Source organism: Halyomorpha halys, unplaced genomic scaffold (genome assembly GCF_000696795.3).
Source record: "Halyomorpha halys isolate HHAL.00 unplaced genomic scaffold, Hhal_1.1 Scaffold251.1, whole genome shotgun sequence".
Taxonomy (NCBI): domain Eukaryota; kingdom Metazoa; phylum Arthropoda; class Insecta; order Hemiptera; family Pentatomidae; genus Halyomorpha; species Halyomorpha halys.
In genome coordinates this window covers 761,958-778,713 of record NW_027106674.1, presented here as the reverse complement: position 1 = coordinate 778,713, position 16,756 = coordinate 761,958, and the positions used below count along the sequence as shown (strand labels likewise).

Sequence of the window (16,756 nt, the reverse complement as noted above, 5' to 3'; positions counted from 1 at the left end):
ATAAATAAATAAAGTACAGATCAAAGATATGGGAGGATAATAGGTAAGTTAATTTCTGAAATGCAGAACAAAGAGAAAATTAAAACAAAAATTATTGTAGTTTAATAAGGCTTAAAATATGTCTATAGGTCCGAGAGATACAGTCTTTTTTAACTTTATGATTAATGGATTTAGATTGCAAATGGATATGTATGCATTCTGAAATGAGACATTTTTTATGATTGGGAATTGTGGTAAGAATTGATAATTGGTCAAAGTTGAATGGATGGTTGAGGTCTGTTCTGAAAATTTAGAGACAAAAGAGTTAAGGGAGTTAATTGAAGTTTACTATTGGAAAATATGGCTTTTAAGATGTTTTTTTGTTTTGCTGATATAATAAGCATAACAGGAGTAGAAAACGGAATTCGGTAAACTATATTGGAAAAGTGTTAAAGAGGCATAGGATCTTTTAAATCAGAAAAAAAATCTTGTGGGATTTCAGGCCAAGAAATAGGAGATGGATACAGGGATTACAAGGATTTTTCTATATTGTATGAAAAAATGAGGATAAAAAAAAAGAAACAAATAGTGAAAAAAAATGGTGGAGGAGATGGAGAAGAGGGGAGGACAGGAAGGCTTGGAGTTATACAGTAAAGAGTATGAGGGTCAGATAGAGAAAGGATGGATGAGGTTTCTAGCAATATTGATTCTTTGGTGATAAGGATGTCAGAAAAAATTGCTAAGGAGTCGGCTGGAATAGCTAAGTTTAGTATACCAATCAGTGTATAGGGAGTGATGGGAATTATTAAGTAGGTCAAGGAAAGGGAGGGAATAGGGGAATAGTCAATTTCACATTCAATCGTAAACCGAAGATAAGGGTGGTAAAAGTTAAAAGCTGATAAGATTTCGGGGATCCTGTCAAGATATTTCTGTATAAAAATTATGTCATGAGATAATAATGGAATTATGGAGTTGAGGAGTTCATTGAAGAATACATTAGAAACATCGGGAGCAAGGCAACAAATATTCCATTTTTGCTGCTTGGCCACCTATAATTAATTTTCCTTAACCTCTTAATTATACCAAGCAACTCTATACTTCACTACTTATGTGCGATAAAAACAACTGTTTCTTCTTATTTTCTAATCCCCCCCCCCAAAAAAAAATCTGTTTCTGACACCAATTTTCTCATGCAACCTAGGCCAAGAAACAGCAAAGAACAGAAAGTAGAAACCATTTTTTTATTTCGAAATAACAAAAATAATGGCAATACCTTAATTACCCTAAAGTTTTTTTATTTTTACTCATTTTCAAGAACATCAGTTTAATTAAATTAATTGATAATCCCTATTATTATAGATCTTTTCTTCACCAAATAGATAACCTTGTCACATTATTGTTAAAAAGCTAGTTATTTATTGAAACTTTTATTTTACAGCAGAAACAGAATCATGATTAAATTAAATAGAATCAACCAAATTAGATAAAAATATGTTATGAAAACCATTTTTTATATGATCATCTATGAAATATTTGGTCAGAATGATTGCTTTGTTTTATTTAATGACACTCTTTTACTCTTATATTGATCTTCTTTGTACATCTTTCTTTTAGCCTTGATAATGGGTCGAAATGTAGGCAATAATAAATAGTAGAGAACTATTCTTTTTCCTTTTGATTGTAACACTAACTATCTCCTACAAAATTATAATAAATGATATAATTTTATTCAGTGAAAAAAAAATGCAAGACTGCGTTTTTCTCTTTTTCCTGTGTCCGATAGATGACTTCTTACATCAAGCTGAAGTCAATGCTTTTTTTATGTTTTTTCCACAGAATTTCCCATACATGTAGCCAAAGTGATAAGGATTGTTAACATAAAGTTTAAGCAAATTACTTATGGTTTTCCCCAGAGTTTTATTCGATTGACAAGAGACGAATACTTTTTTATTCGATTGATGAGAGACGAATCGCCCTCTATGCTGTACCTGCCTGAGGAAAAATATCACATACTCACATCTTAAATTATTGGAACAGGCACAAAGGAGAGCTCTATTACTTGTGACTCGAGCTTATAGGACTGCGCCAACTTCAGCCTTGCAAGTAATTACGGGTCAACTGCCAATAGACCTTCGAATCCAGATTGCCATAGCCAAGTACAATATTAAGAAAGGCTTGCTGGCCCGTGTTGGGTCAAGTTGTTTCGTCAGCTCTAGCGGAAGATTCGAGGAAGTTTCTAGTAGAATCGACGACATTGTCTTATCCGAATGGCAGAGGAGGTGGGATAACTGTGCAACTGGAAGACTGACTCACGAGTTCCTCCCAGATGTCAGAAAAAGGGTCAAAAATGAATGGGTTGAGACAGACCACTGGACGGTGTAGCTTCTTACAGGGCATGGCAACATCAATTCAAAGTTACACTTCTTCAAAAAAAGGGATGATCCTAACTGTAACTGCAGAGCCGTGGAAGACATAAAACATATTATTTTTGACTGCCCTATGTACACTTGTGCCAGACTCGCTTTAGCAGGTGAGTTCTCCTTGCTTGATTGGCCGCTTAAGTCTCTAGAAGAACTCGTGGTGACTACCGATATGTTTGGGGCATTCAAAAAGTTTGCAAAGGTGTTCCAAATAAAAGCCTGATTACCAAATGATTAATATAATTAACTATATGTTTACAAATGTAACAATTTTATGTATACATAGCAGACCCACTTGAATGTAGGTAGGAAGTTACTGGAGCCCTGTTTAGTGGGAACAGCTCTCCAGTTGCAGGCAACCCATTAGCTTTGTTGTTAAAATTAGTGTCCCACTGTCATAAAGATTAAGCAATGCCTCACTTTGGTTCAGAGATATTTGGACCAACGTGAGTGCAGGCCTGAACACTTGGGAACTTTGCTTCCTATGATACAGGAAGCTTGGTGACCGAGTCCTTTCTTGACAGAATATTAAAGTGTTAGGAAGTTTGGAACGTACCGCTGGTATAGGGTTGCCCTAAGGTACAGCGGGGGGAAAGAAGGATAAAAAAAAAGAGAGAGACAGACAGTTCCATTGTAAGACAGGAATCACTTGAGGATTATATTTTCTCCAATTTCTGTTATAAACTAATTGAAATTTTGGTAAGTATTATTTGGTTATCTATATTTTTAAAGCATATATTTTCCTTAGGTACTAAATCAATATAAATTACATACCTAGTTTTTATGAATTATATACATTCATTGTTGAAATAGTGCTGCCTTAGGACCAAACTGGCACCAAAATAGATTAACTGGCAAAAGGACCATACTTTTTAAAGTAACAGTAAGTGAAACCATTCAGCACATTATATACAGCTGTACAATATTAGTAGGATAAGAATGCCTAAAAAGGCTAAGTAACTTAGAAAAGTCGCAAAGTGAAATCTTGTCAAATTTTACAAACTCACTCAGCAATCAAAACTTTATAACCATAACACTCATCAGCCTATTTGGTCTGATAAAACTAATCACAGATCACAAATAAAACTATCTATACTAGAATCCAATAACCCCAATTCTCTCCCAGTAAAACCAGATGATCTCAATAATTTCTTCATATCCTATCATTATCCTTGTCATTCACTCCTTACATTCAACATCACAACTTCAATACAGAAAACCTCCTTTTTTTGATATTTCTTATGATGAATTACTGGCCACCAATCTAAAATCCCACTTGACAATTATGGACAAGGCTAAAAATTAATAAATCTTATCTTCTAGTCCCTAAACCCTACTATAGTACCTACTCTATTATGTCTACAATTTTTGCTTGCAAAATCCACATTCCCTCTAATGGGAAAATAACTTTATATATATAGTTGGCCGTAAAACTAAAATATAAGAATTGAAGAAGTTTGTCGGGGGGTGCGGTCAGCAAAGAACAACATAAATAAATATGGTTTTGTTTCTTTATGTTGTTCTTTGCTGACCGCACCCCCAGACAAACTTCTCCAATCATTAATCTACGGTCAACTACCTCATTTAAAATATAAGAAGATGGTCAGCCAAGCCCTGCAAACTGGGGCGAACAATAAATAGTTATAAACTATTTGTTCTTTTTTTGACCGCAACCCTGAAAATAACTTTAGTTCAACCATTAAATTAAATTTCAAATCCTTCCTCACCTAATGAATACTGTCCCATTTCTAACCATTCAGGATCAATAAAACCTTCCTCAAAATCAACTCCCATATCAAATCCCTCCAATCAAGCTTTAGGCCCAGCAGGAAGGCAATTCAATTTTACCATTCAAATTCAACCGCATCCACTCTCCTTAAATAACCCATAACCTCTTTACTGCTAATTAAAAACAATAACTAACATCTTCATCCTTCAATTTTTCAACCCCTCTCTATTTGCCATCTGCATCACTGACCTTCCCAGTCTCATCCACCAGTTCCAATATATGCAGATGATTTCCAAATTTAACTGTCATTCTCACCATCGAATCTAATAATTGGCACAAAAAACTTCAAAAGGACCAGAATTAAATTAGTCAAAGGCAGTAGTAAACTACCTCAAGTTGAATGCAGAGAAGACCAAGGCAATTGTAATAGATTACGATCATCACCTGAAAACCATTCCTCATGTTCCAACCTTATCCCTAAATTTAAATACATGACCATACCCATAAAAAAAAAAAAAATGTATACATTAAATGTTATTTGCGATTGTTACATGAGCAAAATATTTTGTACTGCTACTTTCATACTTAAACCTAAAACATTTATTATTTGAATTATGACAAACTGATTTCTCATCTAAGAAAAACACAAATTAGACAAGAATCACTTTATTTCCTCCAATTACTGGATCACAAACCACTTATTAATCCCACAAGCAACAAAATAAATAAATATATATCAAATAATTTTTTTTAATTACCTGAGCAATAAAGTTTGCCAAGTTGAGGTGAATTAACATATACTTTAGCTGTTTCAATAAAGTCTTGATTCTGATCAATCAAGTCAACAGTATCAAAGTGCTTTAATAGTAAATGTTTTGTTATTCTTCCAATACCAGCACCACAATCTAAAGCCCGAGTTCTATCAGGATGGTTTTCAAACTGTAAACAAAATCAACAATTATAAGTATAATAAATACTCAACAAAAATTAGAACAACAACAATAATTAGAACTAATGAACCCAAAATTTAGATTTAGTGTAAATACTATTAACACCATTATTTGTGTAAAATAATACAAGAAAAATGGTTGTATTTAATATCATAACAATACAACCTAAACAGGAGGTATTAATTTGAACTATACTAAAAAAAATTAATTGGAGAAGTTTGTCGGGGGGTGCGGTCAGCAAAGAACAACATAAATAAACAAAACCATATTTATTTATTTTATGCCGACGTTTCGACCTGAATTTCAGGTCTTCATCAGGGGTTATGGCGTAGAAGGTAGGCCTGCAACTGATTGATGTATGTAAAAAAATTAAGGAAAATAACACCTACAATTATAGATAATAGTATATTTTATGTTTTATACCAATGCCGTTACAATAAAAAAAAAAAAAAAATTAAACTTGAAAAAAGTTGAGCAGGCTTTAAGAATAAAAATTTAAAAGGAAACGTAAGTGGAGGAATCAGTTCTATGTGGAAGAATAGTTAGTAAGATTCAATAAAACTCAAGGATTATGTCATAGCAATAGGCAACATACCTGAAAAAGTTTTGAAAGAAATTCTTCTGAACCTTGAATATCACAAGAAGAAATAAACCCATAACCACCAAGAACTCCATTGATAGTAGGAGAAACATTGGACCAATAACTTTTTGCTTTACTGTAGAACACAGGTTCTTCTTGGTTATTAAACTCGCCTTCTTCACATTCCATTTTTAAATAAATAATATAATTAATGACCTTTAATTTTCAGATCTAATAAAAAGTAATAGGTTAGTAATTTATTTATTAAAATGAGATACTAAATTCAGGATTTTTAAGGACCCATTTCAAAAACTTTAACTTAGACTATTACCAGTTCTTGCCCTGAAGTTTGTTTCAATCAACGAGATAGTTATAAACTATGGCAAATTATAAATATATAATGAAACAATTATTTACTAAATAAAAAACAAAAAAAAATTCCTCTCATGGTTAGAAACTTATATGAAAACAAAAGTTTAATCAAAATCAACGATTGATTGAAGAATAGACCATGCTCGAAGAGTTTAAAGGCCATAAGGTTACAAACAGTGCTTGGAGGAAGAGGCATAATAGAGGGGATAAACTGTCGAGCTTAGAGCAGCCAAGAAGGTGGGCGGCTTATAGCCTCCAAAGGCACGGCTTAACAGAGTAGGGTATCATCCGGGGCCTCATAGGGTTATAGTTGACAGTTAATCAGAGCTTGCACTTACTTTGTTGTTGAGTTTTTTGTGATTAAAATTAATCCTCAGTTACTTCTTTGTTATAAAAATTCTTATTTTTACGTTTTAGAAATGGTTACTTGTAATGTTTTGTGTTAGTAGTCTTTTTCGTGAATATGTATTTAGTTCATACTATGTTGATGTGTAATAATAATTATATTTTAAAAGAAAGCGTGCATTGGTTGTATTGTTTTATGACATCAAGTCGATAAGATAAATAGTTTTTATGCCTTATATCTGCTTTTTTCCGTTTTTTATGTCTTCTGCCCTTATATATTCTTCATTTTATTTAGAAATTTTGAGAAGACTCATCAATCTTGAATTTCAAACAAGTTCTTTTAACGTTCCTGTGGAAACTCTAGAATCATATGTTAATATAGGATTATCTAGTTTGTATTTATTTTTGAGTTTTCTTATTATTTCATGCATAGCCAAATTCAATTAGTTATGATTTTTTTATTTTCTTCAGTCATTTTTTTTTCAAGTTTATGTATCTTTGTTTTGTGAATAAAGTAAAAATGTATACTAAGTTTGTCTGCAAACATATTTATTCAAATTTTGAGCCTGATGTTTGTTCGAAATCTGTCTTTAATCTTTTATTGGCTAAATATTTTAGAAATCAATCTTTCCTTTTTCTTTTTTTAAACAACTTCCAACATTATATCAGAAACAATTAATAAATTGTTTATTGATTTATATCAAATTTCATATTTTAATTTCAAAAGAACAACTTTGATAAAAAATAAATTAATTAACTGTTCTTGGAAAACATTGATTGAAAAATTATTCAAGTTAATAAAAATTAGGTTTATTAAATTTTTTGTTGAGGTACTACTTTTTTAAACAGTTAATATATTTTAGGGTTCTTAGTGTTCTCATTGAGATGTGTCTGAACGGAAAAAAAGGAATAAGCAGGAATTTCTCTATATTCAAGGAAGAATAGATTTTCTTTATTGATAAACCAATTTATTTGAAATATTATTTACTAAAATTTGTATTCTCTTCGCATTTTCGATTAAATTAACGGTTTTACTACGATTAAATGAACGGGTTCATTGGCTTTGCAAAAGAGTTAATCCAACCCTCTGAAGTAAGGGCATTTTGATACACCGATACTTTTTGTACGACACTTACAGTATTAGTAACGATACAATATCGATTTCAGGATTATGACCTTTTATATTTTTAAGTCGCAAGTCAATACAGATAACTTTTTCTTATCATTATCTGATTATTGTATATCTTAGTTTTTAACCACTATGTACATATAATAGTCTTCACTCAAAGGATTTCATATGTGCGGAGAGTTTATGCCTTGGAGATATTTCTTTATTGGCTTTACGTACATTGATTTCAACAATTCCAAAGTTGCCGTGAAATTTTCAATTTTGGAGATCAACTGGTAAATTACTAGGGTGATTTATAATGATTTGGAGCTTTTCATTGTCGTCTTAGTCATAAAAAGTTTTCAAAAGTTATCAGGCAGTACTCTAGGCCATTCTTTGGCGAGTGTGGGTCAACAACACAAAACTTATCAGATTTCGATATTAGATCAATAGTAAAAAGTTTAGATGAATAAATTATAAAATTACCTTTGGTTTTAGTTTAAGGTTTTATTCATATTAATTTGTCACAATACATAATGACATATATTTGATACAACATATGAAAAATAAATTATACAAAAGTTACATCACATGATTTAAGACACGTCCTCCATTTCTTATATATTGTTCTTAGTTTTTAGTTTATCTTTATGAACCATCATAATTCATATTTTACTGTTTTTAATATCCCTATACAGTAGTTTCTCATAATTTTTCATATCTAGTTTGTAACCCCGAAGGAAAACAAAGAAGTGGGCCAAAATCTCAGCATGCATCACTGTAAGTTTCATTTTGAACGCCCTACAGACCATCAACTACCAGACAAAGTAATTGAACGTACTTTTAAGTCCCGTGTTTGAATCTTATTTTCATGACATTAGTTGAATTGATGTCCGCCTGTCTTTTGAAGCCTACCGTTAGAGCCATTAAATACATTCATTTATACCAGGTAGGGGTTAGTCATATTAGGAATCTATTGGTCCTTCATAGAGTGAATTTGATTGTCTACTATTATCTAATCAGAGGTGTACTTTTGTGAAAGTTATGCACTTGGATTTTATTTACAAGTGGACTGATTAATTCCTGCTTCCTAGAACCTCCTAACTTTACTTGGAGAGGAGAGCTTTGATAGAATTGGAGATAAAAGCTAATAGACTGATTTATGATGTTTCAAATAAAGTGTACCGCTAAAATATATTTTCAGATTTATGCAATCAATATTAAGAATAGCAAGGAAAAGAGCTAGTTGAGAGTACAGAGAGAACTATCGAACTTACGAAAGCTAGTATTAAGAACTAAGGATAGTAGCATTTCTGGAACATTCTCCAATTACGATTCTAATTAAGTTAAAGAGCTTTTTAAGAATGATCAACAATTGAATATGAACGATTTTATTTTCAGTTATTATACTCAGAGGCTTATTTTTTTCTCTTTGAGGTTCCAATCATTCAATTTATATCTGCACCTTGGTAAAAGATGGGCCAATGTATATTTTTTTCGATTTGAGAAAAAGCTGTTTCATTGGTATTTTTTTATTTGATGTGGATTTATCATTGGTTCTTTGAAAGTTTCCGACTTAAATTCTAGTATGATTAGGAAGCCTCAATTTTATTCATTTTATGTAACCATCTATAGTCATAGAATATATAATGCTTGGTTTGCAACAGCCAAGCTCTGTCAGAAAGTTGCGGCTGACACATTAGAAGTCGATGGTTCCAGTTTCTTTTGTAGTAAACCTTCCTAAAAATGGCTGACATCTTTTCAGTAGCCTTTTAAATATTGGTATAAAAGATCTAGACTCTAATTATTTTGAATAAAAAAAAACATTCTTATAGGGCAATTTAATACTTAACCAATACTATTTCTAATAGATAAGCAAGTGATAAGTCTGCTTAGTTAAGAAGTTAATCTTTTATTTTTTTCTTGATTAATCAGATCCCTTGTCTGAAATAAATTTAATTTTTTTTGCATGGATTATCTATTAAATTTCAAAATCTGATCTATTCAGTTGGTAGAACTACTTTTTATCAACATTCTTTGACATAACCTTTCACCTGGTTGAGGGTATGTCAGGATATAAAGGTAGAAAGGTAATAAACGTCATATATTATTTGTTATCTTATTTTATTATCCTTGTGACCTTGTTGGTATGGCAGTAACTTTCATTCTGTTAATGGATCTTGTGTTACAGTTGATAATAAAAGTGTTTGTTATAAACAAACCAACTTATTGTCATCATGTTTAGATGTAGGGAGCTTTATATTATTTGTTAAATATAAAATGATTTCTTCATTTGCATTTTTAAATATTTGCCTTGACCTAATGTTTACAATTATATTTAAGTAATTCTTTAATAATTTAAAAATTATTATGATTTACTGTCTAGTTTTAAATTAATAATAGAATACATTACATTATTATGAAATACACATTTTTTAAAAAAATTATAACACTTAATTAGTTAACATAGATACTGAATCTTTTAATTTTCTTTAGGTTGAGGACTATATTGCTGGAAATATAATTTTGTATATATCTCTATCTTTCTTATTGACTTTAATTAATTACTTTATGTTCTTACAAAGTTGTTTTTAAGAAGTACTTTCATTAATATTAACTGAGAAGTTAACATGCATATTGTTCATAATCTGAGGACTTCTCAGAGTCGTTGGATATAAAGAATTTAATGAGGAATAGGATAAATGTTTGAGCACTAGACATTGTGTTGGATATGTTTAATTATAACCTCTGTATTCAGTTTTTGTCTAAAGGAATATCTTTGTTGGTCATTATCAACAAATAAAAGAATGAATTAAATTTGTGAAGTATTACCAAAATTTCAATATAAATCAAACCTTTCAATATCCTGCATTTCATAACTGTCTTATTTATAAATATCCTGTTGGTGGGAGGAAAACTATTGTATTTGAAATAATAAAGTGATTTTATTTATTAATTTTATTTTTTTAACAAATTAGAGCTTAACAGAATAAATAATATTTGACAACATTGGAAAAATATCAAGTAACAGGCCATTTGTTGTTCACCGATTCTATGGTAGTAAGTCATCTCAGCCCTTACACAACTAATTATCAGTTGGAGGTCAGTTTGGATGATTTAGTTTTAGAATAGAGTAGATCTATATTCCAGAATATTTTTTCAGCATTATCACATTTTTGCTATGGAAAGTTTTACTGCAAAATTTAAAACCGAAATCCTTCATCTTCCTTTTCATCAATACCAGCTAATATTATTTTTATTTTGGAACTTGCCAACATTATCTCACATCCCTATTAACGGTACTTAATTTATTTAATAGGGTCCTCTAAACTTGAATCGTCGAGATGATCTATGTCTGCTGTATCTGAATGGATAAATTATTGATCATTAATTGTTAAACGTAATTCACAAATCATACTTTCAGCATTTCTCAATGTGGTCTCCAGTGTGATTTATACACTTTTGCCACCAAGTGAGAATCTTGGACACTCCTTGTTTATACAAATTTAAAAAAAAGAACAAGTCAGCTGATTCTGCTCAGGTTTTCTAACTTCTTTATTTATTTTGAGCTATTCTCCATCAAATAAAGGTTTTCAAAGGTACAATAAAAAAATAACCAAAAGGTTTTCAAGGGTACAAAACAAAAACAAAGGGAGTCCAGTCTGGATTATAAAGAGTGATTTAAAGGTTTACTTTTCTTCTAATTTATTTTGAGACAAAATCATGGAGTGGGACCTTGCCAGTATATCCAGTATTTTTGTTTTCGTTGGCAGTTTTCGACTATTTCAACTAAAAATAGTAATCTAGTAACTCGGTACTCGTTGATCATGAAAAAATATGCATGGATGTTGTCATTTATAACACTTGTCATTGGGTGTAAATTCTGATTTTCATTTTTAACTTTTTCTTATCCTTCTTTTAATTCTTTGACCCACGATTGAATTCGATTCTAGGACGATATAATGTCCACAAACTGTGTCTTCAAGAGAGTAAACATTTCCTTGGTTTTAATACATTCATTGATTAAAAACTTAGTGTAAAACTGTGTTGTACAACAGGAGAATTTACCTCCTGCTCCTGATTGTTCAAAAGAGTACTAAAAACAGACTGAACAGTGCCAAGCCACTGATGGTACCAGTTCCCTACTCCTCAAAAACCATACATCAAACTTCTATTTCATTATCTCACTCGAAACTGCATGCTAAAAAAAGTAATAAAATTATCATTCACCCTCAGAATACCAACGTGTGGTTTATGTTAAAAAAAAAATTTATAATGTGTACCCGTGGGATAATTCATCCTCTACAAAGTGGGTAGTACCCTTAATTGGTGGAAACATCTGTAGGTTGAGCGTAATCCTGACTACTAAATCACATTCTAGCATAACTGTTGGTCTAGGAGCAGTACTTTGTTATTAAAATACTGAAGCCAAAATCCTGTATGGAATGTTGTGATTTTTTTAAAAAGAAGATCTCATCTTAAAAGGTCCCCTATTAGGAGAAAAGAGCAATCATTACCTAAGGTCTACCTTGTTGATTAATCGATACCAAGTTTTATGTGTATAGTATAGATTAATGAATTTAGCCAAATATTTATGAGAAAACTGTTTGTGTATCTAATATATATAGTTAGTATATACTGGCATAAACCTTGAGTTAGTTGAATCACAGCAATATAGATAAAGTCGTGAAACATGGGCTGTTATATTATTGACTGATCCACAAGATCCTAAAATATATATGTGTATATATATACATACATACATAAATATTTAAATTATATATATATATGTATGTATGTATATATATTGATATCTTTGTATAGACTATTTATTATATATGATATTTTTCCCTTATCATCATTACACCGTTAATATTTATTGCCTTTTTATTATTTTAGTCATCTGCGCATGTGTTTTTCATTTATGCATGTTCTAAATATTTTCTTATGGCTCTGCAACAACACAATTTCTATTTATTTCTATTTTTTATTTTTACTTCTTTATAATGGTGTGGCACTGAACTGTGTTCCTGTCAAGTCTCTGAGGCAATCTTATTTCTATAATGTAATTCACCAATTTAATCTGTTTTTTTTTTTATAAGTATATTATAATTTAACTTAATAATTTGTGAATTTTAGACAACTCTTTACTTCAGAATGACATTTAGAAAGTTTTGTAGTTAGTAAAATTGGAAGTCTTAGAGAGGCATGAAGTACCTTTTGGTTACAATAAATATGAAAAATATATATATTTTTGTTGTACATGGAGCAGAATGGAGTAATATTATTTGATCTTATAGTTTTTTTCATTAATATATTCATACCCGATGTTATCTCAAATTCTGTCTTTCTGTTTGGCTGATTTCGAGTGCTTTTCAAAAGCAAAGTATAAGGTCAAACTGAAGGAAGGTTTTAAGTGAAACAAACCTACCATCCACCATCTTAAAACAAAATGACAGAAGATCAAAAATCTAATTTTATTCATATTGCCTGATATTTTGATAGGAAAACAGCTAAATCAACTTGAACCAAACTTCTTATGATTGTTATTAAAAGGAAAAGCTGTTATCAATATTAAAATCTTGTCTACTTCCTTGTAATAGAATGGCAATTGTACTAAAAAATTTATTTTATTTATTTCAAGATCTGATAAATTGATAGTCAGGCAATAAAGTCATAATCATCCTATGCCTGCTGTTGCTACTCATTGGTTGAACTTTTAGTACATATAGGAGACAAGCTACAACAATTGTAATCTTCATAATTTTATTGCTTGGATTTATTCAAGTCTGACGGATTAGCAATATCAAATTATGAGACAGTTCTTTTCTCAAAGGATATTTCACATCAAAACGATTCTAGTCCAGGTGACTAGTGAGAGCAATATAGCATTTATAGGCTCCACTTGTTCTATTAGGACATTGAAGAATCTCTAGAACAACTTATCACAAATGGGTTTTGTACAGTTTACGAGTTACTGCAAGGTCTCACACCAACGGATGTGTTCCAAACTGTAGAACTAACCAGGATTTAACAATATTGGACAGTATGAAGATATATTTTTTTAGGAACACTATTGTCAATCAGCACAACACGGTTTATTTACAACAGTTTAGCTCCTAAGCTAATTCACCTGCTCATGAGCTCATAGTCGGAGATCCTCTGTTTCTACATATCTTGAGTGCTGCCAAGTTTTGCAAAGGGTATTCCAAAATTAAGGCAAGATTTGAATTTGCCACCATTCGTACTGTAAAGTGTTGGAAACACTGTTAAAAAAAGACCATTTGACAGCTGATAGCTTAGGCTTAGTAGAAAGGGAGTGTTACATGATAGAACATCGTTGAACAATATTTTAAAAGAAATAAAAGTCCGGTTGCCACTGTATAAAAATTTCAAGCAGACTGGTTAAATTGGTAGTGCTAAACACACTGGTTGTCCAAAAACAAATGTCAATATTCAAGCATTGCATGAGAGTGTAGGTGAAAGTACAGGAACATCAATTCAGTGTTGTGAACAAGAATTGCAAATTTCAAGAAACTCTTTATAGTATATTGTAATGTTTCCTGTTTTTTTATTTAAAAAATTATTAAATTATCTAAATGTTGTTACTATGATTAGACTATTTATTGGGTTGCTATTGAAATAGTATATAATTAACACATCTGACTACAAGTTTTACTACTTTAATTACTGTACTTTAATTAGTACATAATTTATTGAAAATTAAATGTTTAAAATTAGTATAAAAAAAGATTGGAATATTTGATTAGAAAGCAACTTGAGAAAGCATTGGTCATTTCTTATATAAACAAAAATTATAACAATTTTAAATTTAAAAGATAAATGTTACATTCATTTAAATATTAAATTACATTAAATAAAATTTTATAATTTTCATAAAATACTTGTGGTTGGATCTTAATTGAAGCTCACTGGCGGTTGGATCTTGATTGAAGTTCACTGGTGGTTGAAATGACTTCTTTTTGTAATTCTTCATAATTAAGTTCCATTTCATAACTTCACTTGAAATAGTTTTAAATATGTTTGTTTGAAGATTTAATTGATCATGATCACTATAACAATTTACTATCTATTTACTTTGTTTAAATTATTATGTTTGCCAATTGGTGATTTCATAATCTTTAAATAACACTCACAGTGAGATTATGAAATCATTTTCTATCAGGAGATTGCACATGCCATGCCTGGTTGGATTCTGAGGAGGAACTGCAAAGTCCACTTGACTTGATTAGTGTGTGTCATGAGCTAATAATATTGAACAAATGAGAGTATTTTATCTTTTCGATCATCACTTTATGTCTTTTTATGTTCAAACATTATTATTAATTAGTTTTTAAGCCTTTTAAAACTTAATCTACTTTATATATGTAAAATAATACGTTTTATAAGTTTTGGCTGCTGTAATATGTTGTCAACCACCAGTGAACAGCAATCGGCATATTTTCAATTTAGACTTTCGATTTAGATTTTTTCGGCTTCTTATCAAAAACTATTTTTATGTTCAAATACTCAAAATATTTAAGTTTACAATCCAAAAACTAAAAATACTTATTTCACTTACAAATGATCAAATAAATATTATTTATCCACAAAATGCAAATGCCAATAAAAATGTCAAATAATCTTCTATTTCAAAAGAATTATTTATAAGAAGTAAATTATTCTTAATATAAGATGAAAGGAATATGGTCCGGGTGTGGTCAAAAAAACTCAAATAGTAGAATTATACTATTTTATTTTTTATTTTATTAAAATAGTATAATTCTACTATTTGAGTTTTTTTGACCGCACCCGGACCATATTCCTTTCATCTTTACACACGGTCAATCAATAATCTTCCATTACTATTTTTTTGTTCTTTTTTGACCGCACCCGGACCATATTCCTTTCATCTTTACACACGGTCAATCAATAGTCTTCCAGTATTCTTAATATAGATTTATCAAATAAATTCTGACTTTTTGCATACAAAATATACACATTTTCTGATATCATTAAAATAAGAATGTTTTCTTGTCATTATTACTATTAATCAACCTTTTTAATATTTTTCATAATATTAAATAGGTAACTGTTTAATTTTCCATGTCTCTGTGCTGTTATTGGTTACAGTGAACACTTTTTGCTTTTGCTTAATAAGAGATCTAAAATATCACTGCAATAACTTACTAATGATCTGTGATCTATGCTTACAAAGTTCAGTTGACACCAGAACTACAATCCTTTGAATGGTTCATGTATGCTGCGTAAATTCAAATACACTCATTTGAGGTTTAGAGAGCCCCATGTGATTGTTGAAAAACAAATACATCCTTTACGTGTCCCTGTTTGGTGCAGATTTTGGACTGAAGTCATCATTGGACCATGCCTTTTGAAAATGAAGCTGTTCAAGCAGAGAATGTTTCTGGTACTCGTTGTGGTGTCATGATAACATAGTTCTTTCTGCCTAGAATGTATGATATTGACGTGGACAACATGTAGTTTCAACTAGATAGTGCCACATACCATAAAGCCCAATAAATAATTCAATTACTGCATAAGACATTTCCTGACCATAAATTCTTTCATTGGCTGCTTAGATCATGCTATTTAACACCTTTAGATTTCGTTTTATGTGGTTATTTGAAGTCAAGGATCTATGCCAACAAGCCGCCCACAAGCACAAGTGTATTGAATGAGGAAATTCAATGCTGAATTTTCTCCCAATATCATATGCTTAGTTATGAATGTCAAAAATTTATAAGACTGAATGCTGTACACTATCAATAAATAACTGAGTAGATCAGGAAGCTTTTAGTCTGACATGGTCAGATAAAAGTTGAGATCCCCTAAAGGCACTGCTCTCACTCTAGTTCACGTAGATTTTTGATTCTCTAATTCAATTAGGAGGGACTGTTGAGATGTGCAAGTCTTATTTTTCAGGAAAGAACAAAAATCAATATTATATTTGATGAAATTAAAGAGAAGTGAAGAATGGTCACCTCATTGTGGTGTTTCCTGGGTAACTGTAAGAACTGTACTTAGTGTTATTCTCATGAAATTCAGAAAAATACTAAACAAAAATGCCTGTAAAATTATTCTAAAGGTTTTTTTTTTTTTTATTATTAATAGGTTTCTTCCAACTTAGTACTCTTTCTGACAGTTTTTAAAAGTCAAAATTGGTCATTGGATCAGACCTATTACGAAAATGAGTTTTGATGATGAAATTTAAATAAAAAAAAATTACTGTCACATTTTCTTTTTGGTTACAAT

The 16,756-nt window shown here is 30.5% G+C and overlaps 1 protein-coding gene across 1 annotated transcript in view; it reads right to left on the bottom strand.

The window, feature by feature from the left end:
• Positions 1 to 6,305, bottom strand: part of Ntmt (N-terminal methyltransferase) — an 8,296-nt gene extending 1,991 nt beyond the window's left edge. The window contains exons 1-3 of the mRNA XM_014419819.3: positions 5,990 to 6,305; positions 5,674 to 5,889; positions 4,887 to 5,067 (exon numbers count right to left, since the gene is read on the bottom strand). Of these exons, the coding sequence (XP_014275305.1) occupies positions 4,887 to 5,067; positions 5,674 to 5,847 (355 nt within the window). The 5' untranslated portion in view covers positions 5,848 to 5,889; positions 5,990 to 6,305. The remainder of the gene's footprint in view (positions 1 to 4,886; positions 5,068 to 5,673; positions 5,890 to 5,989) is intronic.
• Between the last annotated feature and the right edge of the window lie 10,451 nt (positions 6,306 to 16,756).